General features: G+C 52.0%; 1 protein-coding gene across 3 annotated transcripts in view; it reads right to left on the bottom strand.

The window, feature by feature from the left end:
• Nucleotides 1-24,892, bottom strand: part of polr3c (polymerase (RNA) III (DNA directed) polypeptide C) — a 182,270-nt gene that overhangs the window by 953 nt on the left and 156,425 nt on the right. For all 3 annotated transcript variants that reach the window (XM_059980122.1, XM_059980124.1, XM_059980123.1), the window contains exons 5-14: nucleotides 12,768-12,853; nucleotides 12,418-12,522; nucleotides 10,628-10,720; nucleotides 9,930-10,010; nucleotides 8,530-8,581; nucleotides 7,791-7,851; nucleotides 6,690-6,840; nucleotides 6,184-6,285; nucleotides 4,981-5,030; nucleotides 839-988 (exon numbers count right to left, since the gene is read on the bottom strand). In XM_059980122.1, the coding sequence (XP_059836105.1) occupies nucleotides 839-988; nucleotides 4,981-5,030; nucleotides 6,184-6,285; nucleotides 6,690-6,840; nucleotides 7,791-7,851; nucleotides 8,530-8,581; nucleotides 9,930-10,010; nucleotides 10,628-10,720; nucleotides 12,418-12,522; nucleotides 12,768-12,853 (931 nt within the window). The remainder of the gene's footprint in view (nucleotides 1-838; nucleotides 989-4,980; nucleotides 5,031-6,183; nucleotides 6,286-6,689; nucleotides 6,841-7,790; nucleotides 7,852-8,529; nucleotides 8,582-9,929; nucleotides 10,011-10,627; nucleotides 10,721-12,417; nucleotides 12,523-12,767; nucleotides 12,854-24,892) is intronic.

The raw sequence follows: 24,892 nt of genomic DNA, 5'->3' as shown, positions 1-24,892 counted from the left end.
GTTGTTGGGGTTGTTAAGGCGTATGGCGTGTTGGCCTTCAGTAGTCGGGATGGAGTTCAAAAGCCACGAGGTACAGCTGTATCTCTATAAAACCCTGCTCAGACCATACTTGGGAGTATTTTATTCCGTTCTGGTCGTCCCATTATAGGAAGGCTGTGGAAGCTCAGACGGAGTGCAGAGGAGATTTACCAGGGTGTTGACTGGATTAGAGAGCGTGTCTTGTGAGGGGTTGAGCAAACTAGTGCTTTTCTCTTTGGAACCAAGGAGGATGAGAGGAGACATGATAGAGGTGTACAAGATGATGGATAGAGGCTGGACCGCTAGAGACTTTTCCCCAGGGCAGAAATAACTAATACAAGAGGGCAAAATTTTGAAGTGATTGCATGGGTATTTTTTAACACCGAGTGGTAGGTGCATGGAACGCACTGCTAGGGATGGTGGCAGAGGCAGATATACTGAGGACATTTAAGATGCTCAGGCACGTGGATGGAAGAAAAATGGAGGATTACATAAGGAGGATTTGATTCATTTTAGAGTCAGTTCAAAGGTTGGCCAACATTGTGGGATGACCAGCCTGACTGTTCTATAGCTTTATTTGCATCTGCCTTTATTGCCACCCCTGTCGGCATGTTCCACACACCTTCCACTGACATCATCCCCCACCTTTGCTTTCCTCCAATCACTTTAAATTGTGGTCCCAACCGTGATACGAATGGTGCTATTGGACAGGAAGTCCCCAGTACCGGCTTTCTCCCACAACTTCCCTCCCATCACCACTGGTGTATACACATCTCCCCGGTCACACCCTCCACACGCTGCTTCCTGGCTGGGTGCTCACATGTTGACGTTGTGTTTGAGCGTCTCCAGCTGCTGTTGCTCGGGTGCAGTGATCATCTCTTCGATCTCCTGCAGCTGCACCTCCTCCGCCCCCGTTGCCTGCATCGACGCCATGATGGCCTCGATTCGCTGGGATTTCTCCAGCAGCCGCCTGGAAGAGGAGATGAAAATCATTGACCTGGTGCAGACACATTTGAGATCAAGTGGATAAGCAGACGTTTTCACAGGGTGGAAATGTCTAACACAATGGGCACAGCTTTAAGGTGACTAGAGACAAGTAGAGGGATGTCAGAATGGCGAGTCTGCAGAACACCCTGTAAGAGGTGGTGGTGGGAGCAGATACTCTGAGAGGCACCTGGATGACAGAAAAATGGAGGGTTATGAAGGAGGGAAGGGATAGATTGATTTTAGAGTAGGTTAAAAGGTCAGCACAATATTGTATTGTGCTGTAACATCACAGAGGCCATTCCACACCACCCTGAACCAAGTTCTATTTTTAAATAATTTTTGCGCTCAATGCCAATGTGAGCTTTGTATGTATATATGTGAGTGAATGCCACTGTTGAGTCTATCCATTTTCACCTGTACAACACTGCCCAATACCACCCACCCAGGGATCTCATAACTATTGCAACTCTCTCCTAGCCAGTTAGTCATGTTTATTCTTCCAAATCCCTGCTACCCCTTAGCCCAACCCTCATTCCTTCTTTGTTTCTTCCCAGTGGAACAATATCTAAAATTTAAATTCCTTGCATTTGTTTTCCAATCTCTCCTAATCTTTGTGCTCCTCCAATTCTTCACCTTTCCAGATCTCCACGCTTACTGCCTGCAACCTAACTTCTACAATTCCCTCCCTAAATCTGTCTGATTTTCCTGTCCCACTTGTTCCTCAAGTCTGCCATCTCTAGACTTCGGTAGTAGGTTACAATGGACAAGATCCCAGAAAAGTGTGAGGTGATTCACTTTGAAAGGTCGAATTTGAAGGCAGATTGTAGGGTTAGTGGCAGAATTCTTTGCAAGGTGAGGAGTCTATGTCCATCCATCTGTCAGTTGCTCAACAGGTTCATGGGATTGTTAAGAAGCCAAATGGTGTAATGTACTTCATTAGCCAGGGCAGTGAGTTCAAGATCCACAAGGTAATGTTGGAGCTTTTGTGGGAGAGTTTTAAATTGGAGTACGGCTAATTGAGGGTATTAGGCAGTAACTAAGAAGCATTAATTGGGCACATTTTTTCTGGTAAGTCCACGTCAGACATGCAGGGTATCTAAAGATCAATTGCATAGAGTACAGGAAGGGTAGATTCCTGTTAGAAGGAAGGATGGGGATGGAAAGATGGGAGAACCCTGGATATCCAGAGAATTTAGTTAAGAGGACAAAGGAAAGCTTTGGAAGTTAGGATCAAACAAAGCATATGAGTATGAAGAAGCCAGAAAAGAACTAAAGAATGGAATTTGGAGAGCCAGGAGGGACCATGAAAGGTCCTTGGAAAGTAGGATGAAGGTGAATCCCAAGACATTCTATACATACATCAAGAGTAAGAGGATAACCAGGGAGAGGGTGGGACCACTCAGTAAAGGGGGAGTGGAACATTTGCTTGACAAGGTGACAAGAGTGATTGATGAGGGTAGGGCAGTGGATATTGTCCAGATGGATTTTCATAAGGTATTTGACAAAGTCCCTCATGGGAGGCTAATCCAGAAGATTAAGATTCATGGGGTCCACTGTGAACTGGCTGTTTCGATTCACAACTGGCTCGCGCACAGAAGAGAGAAGGTAGTGGTTGAGGGGACTTGTTTGAGTTGGAGGTCTGTAACTAGTGGGATTCTGCACTAATTGTGCTGAGACTTTGCTGTCTAAGATGAATATACATGACCTGGCTGAAAACAAATGGATAGGTTAATAAGTTTGAGTATGATACCAAAATTGGTTAAACATCAATTAAACATTGTTTAATCATTCTCAGTCCAGGCTGAAAAAAGTATGTGAACTCTTGTATTTAATAACTAGTAAAACCTCCTTTAGCAGCAATAACCTCCACCAAATACTAACTGTAACTACTGCTCATGTTTACACAAGGGCAAGGAATTTTAAACCATTCCCCCATACAAAACTGTTTCAGTTCTTCAATATTTCTGGGATACTTCGCTTGAAGAGCCCTCTTCAGGTAACGCCACAGCATCTCAATTGGGTTAAGGTCTGGACTTGGACTTGGCCATTCCAAAGCATGAACTTCCTTCTTTTGAAAACATTCTGTTGCTGTTGATTTACTCTTGTGCTTTGGGTTGTTATCTTGCTGCATCTTCCAACTTCCATTAAGCTTCAGATGACTGACTGCTTCCCTAACATTCTCTACATCTTGATACAATTTTGAATTCATTGTTCCCTCAGCGACTGCAAGTTGCCTCGGCCCTGAGGCAGCAAAGCAGCCCCAAACCATGATGCTCCTTCATCATGCTTCACAGTTGGGATGAGGTTTTGCTGTTGCTGTACAGTGCCCTTTCCACAAACATAATGGTATCCATTTTTCAGACAGAAAGTTCAACTGTCTCATCCGTCCACAGAATATTGTTCCAGAAGTGTTGTAGAACATCCAGGCGGTCTTCTGCAAACTTAAGACATGTAGCAATGTTTTCTTTTTTGGAGTGCAGTGGTGTCCTTCCATGAACACTATTCTTGTTCAGTATTTTCCTTATAGAGGACATATGAACAGAGCCTTAATCAAGTTCTCGAGATTTCTGCAGGTCTTTTGCTGTTACCCTTGGGTCCTTTTTCACCTCCTTCAGCATCGCACGTTGTGCTCTTGGTGTGATCTTTGCAGGATGTCCACTCCAGGGAGAGTAGCAACAGTACTGAGTTTCTCCATTTGTGGACTGATGAACACTCAGATCTTTAGAAATGCTTTTGTAGCCTTATCCAGCTTCGTGCATCTCTATAATTCTTCTTCTCAGGTCCCCCGAAAGTAGTTTTGATCAAGACATGGTGCACAAACAGATCTTTCTTAAGAGCAGGCTCTGTCAGTAACCTGAATTTGTATGTCTTTTTTAAAAATATAGAGCAAGGCACCTCCACAACCCACTCCTCCAATCTCATCCCATTGATTCAAACGCCTGATCCCAAATAGCTTTTGTAGAAGGCATTACCCCAGAGGTTCACACACTTTTTGAACCTAGACAGTGATGGTGTACTCAGTATTGACGAGAGGAAGTACAATGTTTGTGTGTTATTGTATTTGTTTACTATTGTGAGTAATGCAGAAAACCAGGTAATTGCATTTGTAGATCAGTTGCCGATAAAAGGGCTGAGAAATAGCAGATAGAGTTGTACCTCGGTACAGTAAATGCAAGGTAACAGTACAATATTAAGGGCAGGATCCTTAACAGTGTTGCCGAGCAGTGAGACTGTAGGATCCAAGTTCATAGCTCCTTGAAAGTGGCTACACAGGTCGGTAAGGTGGTTGAGAAGCTTATGGAATGTTTGCTTTTATCAGTCAGGGTACTGAATTCAAAATTCAAGAGGTTATGTTGCACCTTTATAGAACTCTGTATAGGCCACATCTGCAGTCTGGTCACCCCATTACAGTAAGGAAGTTGAGGCTTTGGAGAGGGTGCAGAAGAGGTTTACCAGGATGCTATCTGGTTTAGAGGGCACATCCTATCACGAGAGGCTGCATACACTTGGGTTGTTTTCTCTGGAGCTTCAGGGGCTGAGGAGGTTTACAAGATTATGAGACGATAGATCAAGTGGACAGCCAGAGACTTTTCCCAGGGTGGAAGTGACTAATACAAGGGGGCATAATTTCTTGTTGGAAAGTATAGGGGAATGTCAGAGAGAGTGGTGGGTGTGTGCTGCCAGGGAGGGCGGTAGAGGCAGATACGTTATGGACATTTAAGACATTTTAGATAGGCACATGGGTGATAGAAAACTGGAGGGTTATGGGGGAAGGGAAGGGTTAGATTGATCTTGGGTTAAAAGATCAACACAACATTGTAGGCCGAAAGGCCTGTACTGTGCTGTAATATTTTACGTAAAAAAACTATCCCATCAAAATTTTGACCCCTCTCCAGCCCTCTATCTGCGACTGGAATCCTAACATTTCACCCCGCCTCCCAGCCTAATCCAGGTCACTGTCTCTCTCATACTTACCTATTCTCTCGAGTCTCGTGCTCCCGGCGAGTGATCAAGTTAACCACTGTCTGTAACAAAATGTCTACAATCAGTCCAGCAGGAAGCACAGACACAAACGAGAACCACCTTCTCCTGCTCCATTGCCAAAGGACAGCGTAGGACGGAGGTCGACTGAGAATTCGGAGTTGCAAAGGGACTCGCGAGTCAAGCAGGAATCCCAAAAGGTTAACTTGCGAGTTGAGGCGGTAGCAAGGATAAGACATTGCACCCCTTATCCAACATCCTTTCCAATGTGCTGGCACGATGGAATTACACTTTAGGGGCAGCTCTGAACTCTAATTTCCACCCCATTTCCTCCCCACTCGAGGGTTAATTAGCTGCTGTAAATGGTAGATAGTGAAGGGATGTTGAAAAGGGAGTAGGGGACTTTCTGTGAGTAGCAAGTTGGAAGGCTCCAAGGCAGGAACATGAGGGAAATGGGATTGAACTCCATCGATTAAATGGCCTTCCAGTCAGGAGACAGGCCTTTAGACATAGGAGCAGAATTAGGCCATTCGACCATTATCACCCCCCTCTTTGTTTTTACACAGATAGTACTTGAACAACTCTTTCCCCCCCCCACACACACACTAAAAAGGATCAGCTTTATCTATCTTACATACATCGAAAAATACAGTGAAATGTGTCATTTTGTGTCAACAACCAGCACAGTCGGAGGATGTGCTGGGGGCAGCCCACGAGTGTCGCCACTCTTCCAGCACCGACACAGGCTGCCCTCAACTCACTCACCGAAACCCATACGTCTTTGCAATGTGGGAGGAAACTCACGCAGTCATGGGAATTGAACCCAATCGCTAGCATAGTATTATGCTGTTATGGCACTATGCAGTGAGGGCATTTTACAGTGGCCAATTAGTCCAACACTCAGACAGCAGGCAGACTGACACACAAAGCCAGAAGTTAGGATCGAATCTGGGTCTCTAGGGGTGCAACCGCTGTGCCTCCCAGCGGACAGCTGAAAAATTTTACCAGTGCGGCATTGCAGTCAGGAGCTCACTGAACCTTCTTGCATTTGGAAAGTGTCTGGAACTGCTGTAACCACGGGAGAAGCTGTGGGATCAGTGTGTAAGTGCTTTCTTAGCATAGGCACGGCGGGCTGAATGGTCTCCTCCCATGGCGGCAGCAGATACCAAGGACACACACGGCCGTGCGCGGAGTTACCTTGTAGCAGCGCTGCAGTATCATGCGCACCGTCGCCTGGAAGTTGACGGTGTACAGGTAGAAGGTTCTGGAAGGAGCGTGATCCGGTGTCTTGGGGATTTCCTGCAAGAGGAAAAGCGCGGCAGATCAAGGCCGGAGAATCGGTGGGGAAAGGATCACCGAGGACTGGAGGCAGGAGACAGAAGGCCAGGAAATGGACAGGAGGGGTGCAAGCTGAAGGTGCAGGAAGCAGGGGGAAGAGACAAATGAGATGGAAGGGCAGGAAGTGGAGAAATAGAAGTGGGTGAGCGGGGTGGAGAGGCAGGAGATGGGGGGTGAGACAGAGGTAGGAGTGTGGAATGAGGTGCAGAGAGACAAATTGTGTCAAATAAGATTGAGGGGTGATTTGGAGGTGGAGGGGCGAGTAATTTGGATGGTGAGGGGAGAGGCAAGGAGGGATGAGGGACTGAGGTGGAGGGGTGAAACATGAAGGGTGAGAGACGGGGGGATGTGATGTTAAGTCCTACCTGCAAGGAGATGAAGTTCTCAGATAACATCCGGTACATCATCTCCTTCGCCTCCTTCGCTGGGATCATGGCAAAATCCTCCACCTGCTTCTGCTCCAGATGCCGCTTCCGAAGCAGGAGCCGGAATATCCGGGCCGACCGCGAGCCGAACCTGTGGTGGGAACGTAGTGCCCGTTAGTCCATAAAACTGGCTAACCCAAAATCCCTCCTCCTCCCTGTAACCATTCAAATCTGCCAGCCTGGCTCCCGGGGTCTTTATAAACCTCAATAATCCTATCCCCTCTCACCACAGAACTAGTCTCTCGAGTTCTGGACTCCAGTAGCCTGAGGGGAAAGACTTTATCAATGTTCCTCACGATTTTATAAACCTCTACTCTAGTGGGAAAACTGTCTCAACTATCCAATCTCCTCCAACTTAATCACATCCTTCTGAGGTGCGGGGAGAGTCCGAGCCAGAGACTGGCCTGACATCAGCAACTTTGAGAGTTGGGGGCAACGGACCGTTCGTTGTTTTGATGTCATGTAAGAAACAAAGCTAATCTTTATCTTTGAACTCACCACAGAGGGTGGTGACTCTCTGTAACTCTGTACCCTGGAAACGATCATTGGTTCAAAGTTCAAAGTACGTAAGCTACATACAACGTAGAAATTCACCTTCTTACAGGCAGTCACACAAAACGAAAAACCCCATTTAAAAAAACTGCCCACCACCAACTGTGCAGGTCCAAACAATTAAAAGTAAACAAATAACACTCAGAACTGAAGTTGATGAAAGTGAGTCCACCGCCACGAAGTGGTGTTCATCACCGCAGCCGGTCCAGGAGCCCCTTAGTTGCAGGCCACAGTTCAGTGCAAAGACAAGGGAACCTCACCGAGCGGCAAGCTGAACACTGGCCCCCGACATCCTCAACTTCCCAGTTTGGACCCAGGCTAAACTGGCCAAACATCGGCTCCATTCCTACTTTGGCCTCAGGACTCTGAGGTTACAGACACATAACTGGTTAAGTCACCTCGTGCTGTAGCTATGATCAGAGCCAGGGCACTGTGGCCAGGATAGCAGAGGCCGAACGGGCCAAGTGAGCACCATGACGCATCGCTTACCGTTCCTGCACGACCGACTCCACTGTTGCACAGGCCAGAGAAGCGAGAGCCCGATGGAGGTCGGAATGACGTCAAGGAATGCCCGGCCTCACACAGGTATCAGCACCCCCCCCCCCCCCCACCCCGAGTGCCTCCCTTAGGGATATAGCCAGATACCGACCCTTGTCTCCCAGAGATTTTCTAACTCACTGTACCGTGGTGTCCTCCCTCTTAGAGGCCTACCTGTGCAGTGACCAGTCTCTCTGAGGAGTCGATCTGTATACTGACTGGTGTGTGAGAGTGTGAGAAACACTCTCTGTCACACACACACACGCCCCAGCATACTGGCTCTCTCTCCCTCAAGGAAATATCTGTATACTCACTGGTCTGTGTGTGTGTGTCTCTCTCGCTCCCTCCCTCCCTCTCTCTGGAATATCTGTATACTCACTGGTCTCACTCTCAGAGAAATACCTCTCTCCTTCTCCCTCTTCCCCTCTCTCTTTCTCTCCCCCCATCTCCCTCCCCTACCCCTCTCTCTCAGTACCTGTATACTGACTGCACTCTCTCACTAATCAGTGTCCCACAGTAGTTCTCTCAGGATTGCTCTACCTCCCTCAGTCATCTGAACTGTTCAGAAACGTTTCCAAGTGTTTGTGGGTTTAACAAGCTTGCAACGGCTTCTCTGAGGAAAGGTCTTCCTGACGGTGTGGAGGGGGCAGGCTTCCCCCACCAGAATCTGCAACATTCTCAGAAAGGATACTGATTACAAACATTCCACCACCGCTCTCCCCGGTCTTCCCGACAAACTCCATCTACAAAAGAGACGGAGAGCTCATAATGGATCCGCGGAGAATGGAAAAACGTGGGATTACGGAAGTGGGAATGGGACAACTCCAAGTGCAGACACACTCAACCCAGTCCTTAGTCCCCAGTCAGTCACAGGTCCGCATCTGTCTTTGTGGGACAGTGGTCCCTGCCAGATATGGGTGTGTAAGGGAAGTGGGGCCATTCGGCCCCTCAAGCCTGCTGTACACTGATAAATTCACTGCTGCATCAATTACCTCATGTTCAAGTTTGACTACACATATACACAAGCAAATGAAACATTCCTCTAGACCCACCCACCAAACATATATCATACACAGCACAAACCAAAATATTACCATAAATAATTTAATAAAATATAATTCAAAACGCATGTGAAATGTGCAGTACAGGTAAACAGCTCACTGTCCCAGTGACGAGACCTCGGTGGTGGCAGGGTGTTCATTAGTCTCACAGCCTGAGGGGAGGGGCTGTTACCCAGGCTGGCTCCTGGACCTCAACTTCCTACACCAACCTCGAAGAGACGGTAAATCATAAACAGAAGAGATTCTGCAGACGCAGGAGGAACTCAGCAAGTCAGGCAGCATCAATGTGGAGGAATAAACAGTGTTTCAGGCCGAGACCCTTTATCAGGAAAGGAAGGGGGTCCTGCCTCCTGATGAAGGGTTGCACGCTGAAATGTTGACTGCTTCTTCCTCTCCAGTGAATGGACGGTGACTGTCTGAGGCAGAGACTCTGCAGATTAACCAGTGAGTTGTACAGCAAAGGGACAGGCCTTTGACGCGCCACGTCCGTGCTGAACACCAGCAAACCCCCTATATTCATCAGCACTCGACCCTTGCCTAGGGGACTCAAGAGCTTGTCTGGATACTCCTCAGATATGAGGGTCTCTGCCTCCACCCCCCACCCCCCCAGCAACTGCATTCCAGGTTTCAACCTGACCCCCACTTCCTTCCCCACCCCCCACCTACCAGGAATAAGGTTCTTCTTCAAATCCCCTCAGAACCTCGCAACCCTCTCACCTCAAATCTGTGCTTGTTATTGGCTGCCTCATAGGAAGCCTCAGAGAGGGTGCGGACTTACCGGGATGCTGCCAGCGTCAGACAGCACGTTTCGGTTCAGCGAGCTGGACCTTCTCTTTGGACAGAGGAAGGATGAGAGGTGATTTAATAGGGAAATGCATGGAATGATAAGCGGCACACAGAGAGGACAGAGCAGCATTTTCCCAGGGCAGAAGAGGCTTCTACTGTATGAGGGGACAAAATCTGGAGGAGATGGAGGAAAACAAAGCTGGGCTCATGCTCTCCAACACAGGGAGAAACATTAAATACACACCGGGTCGTCGCTCAGCAGCGCGAGGTACTGGTCCAGGACCTGTTTGGAGATGTTGTATCCGGAAGGGAAAGCTCGGAATATCTAAAATAAAACCAGAATTTCGAGTAGTCAATGCAAGGAGAAAGACGAGCAGTTTCACCCTATCCAAAGCATGCTATCCCAGCTCTGAGACTGTGTGAGGGGACGGTGTGGAGGGAGCTTCACTCTGTGTCTGACCCCGGGAGTGTGTGATGGGACAGCGTAGAGGGAGCTTCACTCTGTGTCTGACCCCGGGAGTGTGTGATGGACAGTGTAGAGGGAGTTTCACTCTGTGTCTGACCCCAGGAGTGTGTGATGGGATGGTGTAGAGGGAGCTTCACTCTGTGTCTGACCCCGGGAGTGTGTGATGGGACAGTGTAGAGAGAGTTTCACTCTGTGTCTGACCCCAGGAGTGTGTGATGGGACAGTGTGGAGGGAGCTTCACTCTGTGTCTGACTCCGGGAGTGTGTGATGGGACAGTGTGGAGGGAGCTTCACTCTGTGTCTGACCCCGGGAGTGTGTGATGGGACAGTGTGGAGGGAGTTTCACTCTGTGTCTGACCCTGGGAGTGTGTGATTGGACGGTCTAGAGGGAGCTTCACTCCATAAGCCCACTTTCACAAGTTGCTAAGTATTCACTGACCCTCCACAGATACAGCAGCGCCTCATCCGTAAACTCACCTCATTGGACGAGAGGGGTTGTGTGTGTGAGGAGTTGGACGACGTGGTGACTTCACTGAGCCTCAGCATGGTCCTGACTATTTCACTGCTCGTCTGCGAGAACAGAAACACCGAAAGTCACTTCACTCTCTCTGTGGCATTCCCTCTCCAACGAGATAAGCTGTACATCTACAGCAGAGGTGTCAAACTCAAGGTCCATGGGCCATATCCGGCCTGCGAGATCATCTTAGATAGATCTATTATTTTAATTATTAATGGCCCGGCGATATGAAGCCTATGATTGTAAGTTAATACCAATCATAAAAATAATGCCTGGTCAGCAGTCTTCTTCATAAAAAACGGAATTTGTGAAGTGAAACACTTTGTAGTTACAACAGAGACTGAGACACATGAGAGCAGGCTGAAAAAACGGAGGCAATGAAAGCTGCGTTCGCACGCGCCCGACTGATCCGGCCCGCATGAAGCTGCATTTTGCCCAATCCGGCCCGTGACCTAAAATGAGTTTGACACCCCTGATCTACAGAGACGTTTTCCCAGGGCAGAAATGGCTAATTACAGGGGCATAACTTTAAGGTGATTGGAGAGAAGTATAGGGGGAACATCACAGGCAAGTTTTTTTTTTAAACACATAAGGTGGAACACGCTGTCAGGGGTGATTAGGAAATCTTAAATGGGCATGTCGATGATAGAAATATTGAAGGCCATGTGGGTGGGAAGGGGTAGATTAATCTCAGAGTAGGTTAAAAGGCCAGCACCACATTGTGGGCTGAAGGGCCTGCACTGTGTTCTGTATTAAAATATCATTTACTTGTTCAAACTTTCGAACAGTTTAGCAACAGGGCCATGTTGTTCTCCTTGTGCACAAGCCAGTATGGTGTGGCTGAGGAGCACGTGCCTGGTTAACCAACCCACTGAAAAGAAAGTGATGTACGTTCGGGTACGGGAGCGGGGTTAATCGATGAGTGTAGGAGTTGTGTTCAGTTTTGGTCACCTCGTTAAAGGTAAAGAGATTAAAGATTAGCTTTATTTGTCACGTACAGGATTGTGCATATCAGAATCAGTTCATCACTCACATATGTCGTGATTTTACTTTGCAGCAGTAGTACAGGGCAATACATGGAATTACTACAGTACTGTGCAAAAGTCTTAGGCATCCTCGATATTTATACATCTCCCTAAGACTTTCGCATAGTACTGTACATTGAAACAAACAGCCTACTTCACTCCAGGGAAATAGTCCCAGCCTGTCCAATCTCTCCTTGGACCTTAGTCCCACTGGTCCGAGTAACATCCTTGTGAATCTTTCTGCACCCTCTCTAGTTTAATCCCAAACTTCCTTTAGCCTAGCCACTGGAACAGCATGCACTACTCCATTTGTGGCATAACCAGTGATTTAAAGATTAAAGATGAGTTTTATTTGTCGCCCGCACATCGACTCGGTGAAATGCATCGTTTGCGTCAGCAACCAACACCGAGGATGTGCTGGGGACAGCCTGTAAGGGTCGTAACGCTTGCTGACAACTTAACACGCCCTGAACTCACTAACTCTAACCTGTACGGCTTTGGAAGGGAGAGGAAACCGGAGCACCCGGAGGAAATGAACGTGGCCGCGGGGAAAACGTGGGAATCGCACGCTGATCACTGGAGCTGTATAGCGTCAAGCCAACTGCTGCACAGTGAAGTGCCTCAATGACAAATAGAACTAATGGGAGAGATTCCATAGGAGCTTGGCCTATCCCGCGAGAGCAACATGGGAAGGGGTGTCCCAGGACGGGAGTGGTGCTGTGTACCTGGTCGAGCTTGCTGCTGACGGCTGCGATGATGGCCTGGTCACGGAAGTACTGGTGGAAGCGGTCGAAGTTCACCTGCCAGTAAATGCCGTCGTCGGGGGGAGACTGAGGAAGGGAATCGCAGGGTGTCAGATGTGGGGGACGCAGATACACATGGCACCTTCCAGCCTGTCCCGTGCCCTCCCTCCATGGGACTGGTACAATATCAACATCTCCCTCCCCTCACCAGACTGCTTCCACATCACAATCCTCCCCCCCTTGCCAGCCACCCTCACACAATACTACACTACAGGGGGGCAGGGTAAGTGGGAAGGATATTGCCCCCCACCAACCGTTTGTGCAGCCCTCACCTCCTGGTCCCACCGGTCGTGTTTTGAGCGCTTGGACCTGGGCTCTCCGCCATCTCCCGACGGCTGCCTCCGGCGTTTACCTTGACCTGCGGACACCCCAACAAACAGAGGCCATGTTAGGTGGACTTGTGCCAGAGGTCACAGTCCACTGCTCCCACTCTGGATGGGGGGAGTGGAGAGACACGGACCCTGCCACGCCGGAGATGGGTTCAATCACCACCTCCGACTGTGTGCGCATACGTCTGAGTACCTGTGTGTGCGTGTGCATGTATATCTCCGAGCACGGGTCTTTCTGTGCGAGCGTGTGTCTGTGTATTTCTGTGTCCGTCTGTCAGGACTTTGTACATTCTGTTACTCCCACACCTCAACAAAGTATGGGGTTGGTGGATACTTAGTGTGCGGGTGAGGGGTAGAATGTGAGGGCAGTGTGCGGAGAATGAAATGGGATGGCTGTAAGTGGTCAGTACAGACTCAAGTGGGCTGAATGGCCTGTCTTTAACTTTACATCTGAATTTTGTGCACAATTTGCAGCTTAAAACACACACAACGCTCAGCCTTGGACCAGCTAGACAACAACTAAAGTCAGGCTGCTGTTTATCGAACACAGCTCTGCATTCAACACCATCATCCCATCAGGATTAATCAGTAATCACCACCGGTACTGACCAATAATCACCCCCTCTGTACTGATCAATGATCAACCCCTCTGAACTGACCAATAATCACCCCATCTGTACTGATCAATGATCAACCCCTCTGAACTGACCAATAATCACCCCCTCTGTACTGATCAATGATCATCCCCTTGGGACTGACCAATAATCACCCCCTCAGTACTGATCAATGATCATCCCCTCGGGACTGACCAATAATCACCCCCTCAGTACTGATCAATGATCATCCCCTTCCGTACTGATCAATAAGCCACAGAACCTGTGTCTATACTTTCCTCCGCAATTGGATCTTTGACCTCAGTCAGTGCAGATTGGAACTAACATCTTCAGCTCACAATCAACGCTGCTGCTCTCTCTACACTGCTGGACGATGCACACTCAGCCCACTGCTCAGCTATCTCTGCACTCCTGAACGATGCACACTCAGCCCACTGCTCTGCTCTCTCTACACTCGTGAACGATGCACACTCAGCCCACTGCTCTGCTCTCTCCACACTCCTGAACGATGCACACTCAGCCCACTGCTCTGCTCTCTCCACACTCCTGAACGATGCACACTCAGCCCACTGCTCTGCTCTCTCTACACTCCTGAACGATGCACACTCATCCCACTGCTCTGCTCTCTCTACACTCCTGAACGATGCACACTCAGCCCACTGCTCTGCTCTCCCTACACTCCTGAACGATGCACACTCAGCCCACTGCTCTGCTCTCCCTACACTCCTGAACGATGCACACTCAGCCCACTGCTCTGCTCTCTCTGCACTCCTGAACGATGCACACTCAGCCCACTGCTCTGCTCTCTCTACACTCCTGAACGATGCACACTCAGCCCACTGCTCTGCTCTCCCTACACTCCTGTACGATGCACACTCAGCCCACTGCTCTGCTCTCTCTACACTCCTGAACGATGCACACTCAGCCCACTGCTCTGCTCCCACTACACTCCTGAACGATGCACACTCAGCCCGCTGCTCTGCTCTCCCTACACTCCTGAACGATGCACACTCAGCCCGCTGCTCTGCTCTCTCTACACTCCTGAACGATGCACACTCAGCCCACTGCTCTGCTCCCACTACACTCCTGAACGATGCACACTTAGCCCGCTGCTCTGCTCTCCCTACACTCCTGAACGATGCACACTCAGCCCACTGCTCTGCTCTCCCTACACTCCTGAACAATGCACACTCATCCCACTGCTCTGCTCTCTCTACACTCCTGAACGACGCACACTCAGCCCACTGCTTTGCTCTCCCTACACTCCTGAACGATGCACACTCAGCCCACTGCTTTGCTCTCCCTACACTCCTGAACGACGCACACTCAGCCCACTGCTCTGCTCTCTCTACACTCCTGAACGATGCACACTCAGCCCACTGCTCTGCTCTCCCTACACTCCTGAACGATGCACACTCATCCCACTGCTCTGCTCTCTCTACACTCCTGAACGACGCACACTCAGCCCACTGCTCTGCTCTCTCTACACTCCTGAACGATGCACACTCAGCCCACTGCTTTGCTCTCCCTACACTCCTGAACGATGCAAACTCAGCCCACTGCTCTGCTCTCCCTACACTCCTGAACGATGCACACTCAGCCCACTGCTCTGCTCTCTCCACACTCCTGAACGATGCACACTCAGCCCACTGCTCTGCTCTCTCCACACTCCTGAACGATGCACACTCAGCCCACTGCTCTGCTCTCTCTACACTCCTGAACGATGCACACTCAGCCCACTGCTCTGCTCTCTCTGCACTCCTGAACGACCCACACTCATCCCACTGCTCTGCTCTCTCTACACTCCTGAACGATGCACACTCAGCCCACTGCTCCGCTCTCTCTACACTCCTGAACGATGCACACTCATCCCACTGCTCTGCTCTCTCTACACTCCTGAACGACGCACACTCAACCCACTGCTCTGCTCTCTCTACCCTCGTGAACGATGCACACTCAGCCCACTGCTCTGCTCTCTCCACACTCCTGAACGATGCACACTCAGCCCACTGCTCTGCGCTCTCCACACTCCTGAACGATGCACACTCAGCCCACTGCTCTGCTCTCTCCACACTACTGAACGATGCACACTCAGCCCACTGCTCTGCTCTCCCTACACTCGTGAACGATGCACACTCAGCCCACTGCTCTGCTCTCTCCACACCCCTGAACGATGCACACTCAGCCCACTGCTCTGCTCTCCCTAGACTGCTGGACGATGCACACTCAGCCCACTGCTCTGCTCTCTCCACACTCCTGAACGATGCACACTCAGCCCACTGCTCTGCTCTCCCTACACTCCTGAACGATGCACACTCAGCCCACTGCTCTGCTCTCTCTACACTCGTGAACGATGCACACTCAGCCCACTGCTCTGCTCACTCCACACTCCTGAACGATGCACACTCATCCCACTGCTCTGCTCTCTCTGCACTCCTGAACGATGCACACTCATCCCACTGCTCTGCTCTGCCTACACTCCTGAACAATGCACACTCAGACCACTGCTCTGCTCTCCCTACACTCCTGAATGATGCACACTCAGCCCACTGCTCTGCTCTCTCCACACTCCTGAACGATGCACACTCAGCCCACTGCTCTGCTCTCTCCACACTCCTGAACGATGCACACTCAGCCCACTGCTCTGCTCTCCCAACACTCCTCAACGATGCACACTCAGGCCACTGCTCTGCTCTCCCTACACTCCTGAACGATGCACAATCAGCCCACTGCTCTGCTCTCTCTGCACTCCTGAACGATGCACACTCAGCCCACTGCTCTGCTCTCTCTACACTCCTGAACGATGCACACTCAGCCCACTGCTCTGCTCTCCCTACACTCCTGAACGATGCACACTCATCCCACTACTCTGCTCTGTCTACACTCCTGAACGATGCACACTCAGCCCACTGCTCTGCTCTCTCCACACTCCTGAACGATGCACACTCATCCCACTGCTCTGCTCTCTCTAGACTCCTGAACGATGCACACTCATCCCACTGCTCTGCTCTCCCTACACTCCTGAACGATGCACACTCAGCCCACTGCTCTGCTCTCTCTACACTCCTGAACGACGCACACTCAGCCCACTGCTCTGCTCTCTCTGCACTCCTGAACGATGCACACTCAGCCCACTGCTCTGCTCTCTCTACACTCCTGAACGATGCACACTCAGCCCACTGCCCTGCTCTCCCTACACTCCTGAACGACGCACACTCAGCCCACTGCTCTGCTCTCTCTACACTCCTGAACGACGCACACTCTGCCCGCTGCTCTGCTCTCACTACACTCCTGAACGATGCACACTCAGCCCACTGCTCTGCTCTCTCTACACTCCTGAACGATGCAGACTCAGCCCACTGCTCTGCTCTCTCTACACTCCTGAACGATGCACACTCAGCCCACTGCTCTGCTCTCCCTACACTCCTGAACGATGCACACTCAGCCCACTGCTCTGCTCTCCCTACACTCCTGAACGATGCACACTCAGCCCGCTGCTCTGCTCTCTCTACACTCCTGAACGACGCACACTCTGCCCGCTGCTCTGCTCTCACTACACTCCTGAACGATGCACACTCAGCCCACTGCTCTGCTCTCTCCACACTCCTGAACGATGCACACTCAGCCCACTGCTCTGCTCTCCCAACACTCCTCAACGATGCACACTCAGGCCACTGCTCTGCTCTCTCTACACTCCGGAACGATGCACACTCAGCCCACTGCTCTGCTCTCCCTACACTCCTGAACGATGCACAATCAGCCCACTGCTCTGCTCTCTCTGCACTCCTGAACGATGCACACTCAGCCCACTGCTCTGCTCTCTCTACACTCCTGAACGATGCACACTCAGCCCACTGCTCTGCTCTCCCTACACTCCTGAACGATGCACACTCATCCCACTACTCTGCTCTGTCTACACTCCTGAACGATGCACACTCAGCCCACTGCTCTGCTCTCTCCACACTCCTGAACGATGCACACTCATCCCACTGCTCTGCTCTCTCTAGACTCCTGAACGATGCACACTCATCCCACTGCTCTGCTCTCCCTACACTCCTGAACGATGCACACTCAGCCCACTGCTCTGCTCTCTCTACACTCCTGAACGACGCACACTCAGCCCACTGCTCTGCTCTCTCTGCACTCCTGAACGATGCACACTCAGCCCACTGCTCTGCTCTCTCTACACTCCTGAACGATGCACACTCAGCCCACTGCCCTGCTCTCCCTACACTCCTGAACGACGCACACTCAGCCCACTGCTCTGCTCTCTCTACACTCCTGAACGACGCACACTCTGCCCGCTGCTCTGCTCTCACTACACTCCTGAACGATGCACACTCAGCCCACTGCTCTGCTCTCTCTACACTCCTGAACGATGCAGACTCAGCCCACTGCTCTGCTCTCTCTACACTCCTGAACGATGCACACTCAGCCCACTGCTCTGCTCTCCCTACACTCCTGAACGATGCACACTCAGCCCACTGCTCTGCTCTCCCTACACTCCTGAACGATGCACACTCAGCCCGCTGCTCTGCTCTCTCTACACTCCTGAACGACGCACACTCTGCCCGCTGCTCTGCTCTCACTACACTCCTGAACGATGCACACTCAGCCCACTGCTCTGCTCTCTCTACACTCCTGAACGATGCAGACTCAGCCCACTGCTCTGCTCCCTCTACACTCCTGAACGATGCACACTCAGCCCACTGCTCTGCTCTCTCTGCACTCCTGAACGACGCACACACAGCCCACTGCTCTGCACTCTCTGCACTCCTGAACGATACACACTCAGCCCACTGCTCTGCTCTCTCTACACTCCTGAACGATGCACACTCAGCCCACTGCTCTGCGCTCCCTACACTCCTGAACGATGCACACTCAGCCCACTGCTCTGCACTCTCTGCACTCCTGAACGATGCACACTCAGCCCACTGCTCTGCTCTCTCTACACTCCTGAACGATGCACACTCAGCCCGCTGCTCTGCTCTCTCTACACTCCTGAACGATGCACACTCAGCCCACTACTCTGCTCTCCCTACACTCCTGAACGATGCACACTCAGCCCGCTGCTCTGCTCTCTCTACACTCCTGAATGACGCACACTCAGCCCACTGCTGTGCTCTCCCTACACTCCTGAACGATGCACACTCAGCCCACTGCTTGGCTCTCACTACACTCCTGAACGATGCACACTCAGCCCACTGCTCTGCTCTGTCTACACTCCTGAACGATGCACACTCAGCCCGCTGCTCTGCTCTCTCTACACTGCTGGACGATGCACACTCAGCCCACTGCTCTGCTCTCTCTACACTCCTGAACGATGCACACTCAGCCCACTGCTCTGCTCTGTCTACACTCCTGAACGATGCACACTCAGCCCACTGCTTTGCTCTCTCTACACTCCTGAAAGATGCACACTCAGCCCACTGCTCTGCTCTCTCTACAGTCCTGAACGATGCACACTCATCCCACTGCTCTGCTCTGTCTACAATCCTGAACGATGCACACTCAGCCCACTGCTCTGCTCTCTCTACACTCCTGAACGATGCACACTCAGCCCTCTGCTCTGCTCTCTCTACACTCCTGAAAGACGCACACTCAGCCCACTGCTCTGCTCTGTCTACACTCCTGAACGATGCACACTCAGCCCACTGCTCTGCTCTCTCCACACTCCTGAACGATGCACACTCAGCCCACTGCTCTGCTCTCCCAACACTCCTCAACGATGCACACTCAGGCCACTGCTCTGCTCTCTCTACACTCCGGAACGATGCACACTCAGCCCACTGCTCTGCTCTCCCTACACTCCTGAACGATGCACAATCAGCCCACTGCTCTGCTCTCTCTGCACTCCTGAACGATGCACACTCAGCCCACTGCTCTGCTCTCTCTACACTCCTGAACGATGCACACTCAGCCCACTGCTCTGCTCTCCCTACACTCCTGAACGATGCACACTCATCCCACTACTCTGCTCTGTCTACACTCCTGAACGATGCACACTCAGCCCACTGCTCTGCTCTCTCCACACTCCTGAACGATGCACACTCATCCCACTGCTCTGCTCTCTCTAGACTCCTGAACGATGCACACTCATCCCACTGCTCTGCTCTCCCTACACTCCTGAACGATGCACACTCAGCCCACTGCTCTGCTCTCTCTACACTCCTGAACGACGCACACTCAGCCCACTGCTCTGCTCTCTCTGCACTCCTGAACGATGCACACTCAGCCCACTGCTCTGCTCTCTCTACACTCCTGAACGATGCACACTCAGCCCACTGCCCTGCTCTCCCTACACTCCTGAACGACGCACACTCAGCCCACTGCTCTGCTCTCTCTACACTCCTGAACGACGCACACTCTGCCCGCTGCTCTGCTCTCACTACACTCCTGAACGATGCACACTCAGCCCACTGCTCTGCTCTCTCTACACTCCTGAACGATGCAGACTCAGCCCACTGCTCTGCTCTCTCTACACTCCTGAACGATGCACACTCAGCCCACTGCTCTGCTCTCCCTACACTCCTGAACGATGCACACTCAGCCCACTGCTCTGCTCTCCCTACACTCCTGAACGATGCACACTCAGCCCGCTGCTCTGCTCTCTCTACACTCCTGAACGACGCACACTCTGCCCGCTGCTCTGCTCTCACTACACTCCTGAACGATGCACACTCAGCCCACTGCTCTGCTCTCTCTACACTCCTGAACGATGCAGACTCAGCCCACTGCTCTGCTCCCTCTACACTCCTGAACGATGCACACTCAGCCCACTGCTCTGCTCTCTCTGCACTCCTGAACGACGCACACACAGCCCACTGCTCTGCACTCTCTGCACTCCTGAACGATACACACTCAGCCCACTGCTCTGCTCTCTCTACACTCCTGAACGATGCACACTCAGCCCACTGCTCTGCGCTCCCTACACTCCTGAACGATGCACACTCAGCCCACTGCTCTGCACTCTCTGCACTCCTGAACGATGCACACTCAGCCCACTGCTCTGCTCTCTCTACACTCCTGAACGATGCACACTCAGCCCGCTGCTCTGCTCTCTCTACACTCCTGAACGATGCACACTCAGCCCACTACTCTGCTCTCCCTACACTCCTGAACGATGCACACTCAGCCCGCTGCTCTGCTCTCTCTACACTCCTGAATGACGCACACTCAGCCCACTGCTGTGCTCTCTCTACACTCCTGAACGATGCACACTCAGCCCACTGCTGTGCTCTCTCTACACTCCTGAACGATGCACACTCAGCCCACTGCTGTGCTCTCTCTACACTCCTGAATGACGCACACTCAGCCCACTGCTGTGCTCTCTCTACACTCCTGAATGACGCACACTCAGCCCACTGCTGTGCTCTCTCTACACTCCTGAACGATGCACACTCAGCCCACTGCTGTGCTCTCTCTACACTCCTGAACGATGCACACTCAGCCCACTGCTGTGCTCTCTCTACACTCCTGAATGACGCACACTCAGCCCACTGCTGTGCTCTCTCTACACTCCTGAACGATGCACACTCAGCCCACTACTCTGCTCTCCCTACACTCCTGAACGATGCACACTCAGCCCGCTGCTCTGCTCTCTCTACACTCCTGAATGACGCACACTCAGCCCACTGCTGTGCTCTCTCTACACTCCTGAACGATGCACACTCAGCCCACTGCTCTGCTCTCCCTACACTCCTGAACGATGCACACTCAGCCCACTGCTTGGCTCTCACTACACTCCTGAACGATGCACACTCAGCCCACTGCTCTGCTCTGTCTACACTCCTGAACGATGCACACTCAGCCCGCTGCTCTGCTCTCTCTACACTGCTGGACGATGCACACTCAGCCCACTGCTCTGCTCTCTCTACACTCCTGAACGATGCACACTCAGCCCACTGCTCTGCTCTGTCTACACTCCTGAACGATGCACACTCAGCCCACTGCTTTGCTCTCTCTACACTCCTGAAAGATGCACACTCAGCCCACTGCTCTGCTCTCTCTACAGTCCTGAACGATGCACACTCATCCCACTGCTCTGCTCTGTCTACAATCCTGAACGATGCACACTCAGCCCACTGCTCTGCTCTCTCTACACTCCTGAACGATGCACACTCAGCCCTCTGCTCTGCTCTCTCTACACTCCTGAACGATGCACACTCAGCCCACTGCTCTGCTCTCTCTACACTCCTGAATGATGCACACTCAGCCCACTGCTCTGCTCTCCCTACACTCCTGAACGATGCACACTCAGCCCACTGCTCTGCGCTCCCTACACTCCTGAACGATGAACACTCAGCCCACTGCTCTGCTCTCTCTACACTCCTGAACGATGCACACTCAGCCCACTGCTCTGCTCTCTCTACACTCCTGAAAGACGCACACTCAGCCCACTGCTCTGCTCTGTCTACACTCCTGAACGATGCACACTCAGCCCACTGCTCAGCTCTCCCTACACTCCTGAACGATGCACACTCAGCCCACTGCTCTGCTCTCTCTGCACTCCTGAACGATGCACACTCAGCCCACTGCTCTGCTCTCTCTACACTCCTGAACGATGCACACTCAGCCCACTGCTCTGCTCTCCCTACACTCCTGAACGATGCACACTCAGCCCACTGCTCTGCTCTCTCTACACTCCTGAACGATGCACACTCAGCCCACTGCTCTGCTCTCCCTACACTCCTGAACCATGCACACTCATCCCACTGCTCTGCTCTCTCTACACTCCTGAACGACGCACACTCAGCCCACTGCTTTGCTCTCCCTACACTCCTGAACGATGCACACTCAGCCCACTGCTTTGCTCTCCCTACACTCCTGAACGACGCACACTCAGCCCACTGCTCTGCTCTCTCTACACTCCTGAACGATGCACACTCAGCCCACTGCTCTGCTCTCCCTACACTCCTGAACGATGCACACTCATCCCACTGCTCTGCTCTCTCTACACTCCTGAACGACGCACACTCAGCCCACTGCTCTGCTCTCTCTACACTCCTGAACGATGCACACTCATCCCACTGCTCTGCTCTCTCTACACTCCTGAACGACGCACACTCAGCCCACTGCTCTGCTCTCTCTACACTCGTGAACGATGCACACTCAGCCCACTGCTCTGCTCTCTCCACACTCCTGAACGATGCACACTCAGCCCACTGCTCTGCGCTCTCCACACTCCTGAACGATGCACACTCAGCCCACTGCTCTGCTCTCTCCACACTACTGAACGATGCACACTCAGCCCACTGCTCTGCTCTCCCTACACTCGTGAACGATGCACACTCAGACCACTGCTCTACTCTCCCTACACTCCTGAATGATGCACACTCAGCCCACTGCTCTGCTCTCTCCACACTCCTGAACGATGCACACACAGCCCACTGCTCTGCTCTCTCTACACTCCTGAATGACGCACACTCAGCCCACTGCTGTGCTCTCTCTACACTCCTGAACGATGCACACTCAGCCCACTGCTCTGCTCTCCCTACACTCCTGAACGATGCACACTCAGCCCACTGCTTGGCTCTCACTACACTCCTGAACGATGCACACTCAGCCCACTGCTCTGCTCTGTCTACACTCCTGAACGATGCACACTCAGCCCGCTGCTCTGCTCTCTCTACACTGCTGGACGATGCACACTCAGCCCACTGCTCTGCTCTCTCTACACTCCTGAACGATGCACACTCAGCCCACTGCTCTGCTCTGTCTACACTCCTGAACGATGCACACTCAGCCCACTGCTTTGCTCTCTCTACACTCCTGAAAGATGCACACTCAGCCCACTGCTCTGCTCTCTCTACAGTCCTGAACGATGCACACTCATCCCACTGCTCTGCTCTGTCTACAATCCTGAACGATGCACACTCAGCCCACTGCTCTGCTCTCTCTACACTCCTGAACGATGCACACTCAGCCCTCTGCTCTGCTCTCTCTACACTCCTGAACGATGCACACTCAGCCCACTGCTCTGCTCTCTCTACACTCCTGAATGATGCACACTCAGCCCACTGCTCTGCTCTCCCTAAACTCCTGAACGATGCACACTCAGCCCACTGCTCTGCGCTCCCTACACTCCTGAACGATGAACACTCAGCCCACTGCTCTGCTCTCTCTACACTCCTGAACGATGCACACTCAGCCCACTGCTCTGCTCTCTCTACACTCCTGAAAGACGCACACTCAGCCCACTGCTCTGCTCTGTCTACACTCCTGAACGATGCACACTCAGCCCACTGCTCAGCTCTCCCTACACTCCTGAACGATGCACACTCAGCCCACTGCTCTGCTCTCTCTGCACTCCTGAACGATGCACACTCAGCCCACTGCTCTGCTCTCTCTACACTCCTGAACGATGCACACTCAGCCCACTGCTCTGCTCTCCCTACACTCCTGAACGATGCACACTCAGCCCACTGCTCTGCTCTCTCTACACTCCTGAACGATGCACACTCAGCCCACTGCTCTGCTCTCCCTACACTCCTGAACCATGCACACTCATCCCACTGCTCTGCTCTCTCTACACTCCTGAACGACGCACACTCAGCCCACTGCTTTGCTCTCCCTACACTCCTGAACGATGCACACTCAGCCCACTGCTTTGCTCTCCCTACACTCCTGAACGACGCACACTCAGCCCACTGCTCTGCTCTCTCTACACTCCTGAACGATGCACACTCAGCCCACTGCTCTGCTCTCCCTACACTCCTGAACGATGCACACTCATCCCACTGCTCTGCTCTCTCTACACTCCTGAACGACGCACACTCAGCCCACTGCTCTGCTCTCTCTACACTCCTGAACGATGCACACTCATCCCACTGCTCTGCTCTCTCTACACTCCTGAACGACGCACACTCAGCCCACTGCTCTGCTCTCTCTACACTCGTGAACGATGCACACTCAGCCCACTGCTCTGCTCTCTCCACACTCCTGAACGATGCACACTCAGCCCACTGCTCTGCGCTCTCCACACTCCTGAACGATGCACACTCAGCCCACTGCTCTGCTCTCTCCACACTACTGAACGATGCACACTCAGCCCACTGCTCTGCTCTCCCTACACTCGTGAACGATGCACACTCAGACCACTGCTCTACTCTCCCTACACTCCTGAATGATGCACACTCAGCCCACTGCTCTGCTCTCTCCACACTCCTGAACGATGCACACACAGCCCACTGCTCTGCTCTCTCCACACTCCTGAACGATGCACACTCAGCCCACTGCTCTGCTCTCCCTACACTCCTGAACGATGCACACTCAGCCCACTGCTCTGCTCTCCCTACACTCCTGAACGATGCACACTCAGCCCACTGATCTCCTCTCTCTGCACTCCTGAACGATGCACACTCAGCCCACTGCTCTGCTCTCTCTACACTCCTGAACGATGCACACTCAGCACACTGCTCTGCTCTCCCTACACTCCTGAACGATGCACACTCA

Source organism: Hypanus sabinus, chromosome 9 (assembly GCF_030144855.1).
Source record: "Hypanus sabinus isolate sHypSab1 chromosome 9, sHypSab1.hap1, whole genome shotgun sequence".
NCBI classification, from domain to species: Eukaryota; Metazoa; Chordata; class Chondrichthyes; order Myliobatiformes; family Dasyatidae; genus Hypanus; species Hypanus sabinus.
The sequence above is the reverse complement of the archived record's forward strand: the minus strand, read 5'-3'. Positions and strand labels throughout refer to the sequence as shown.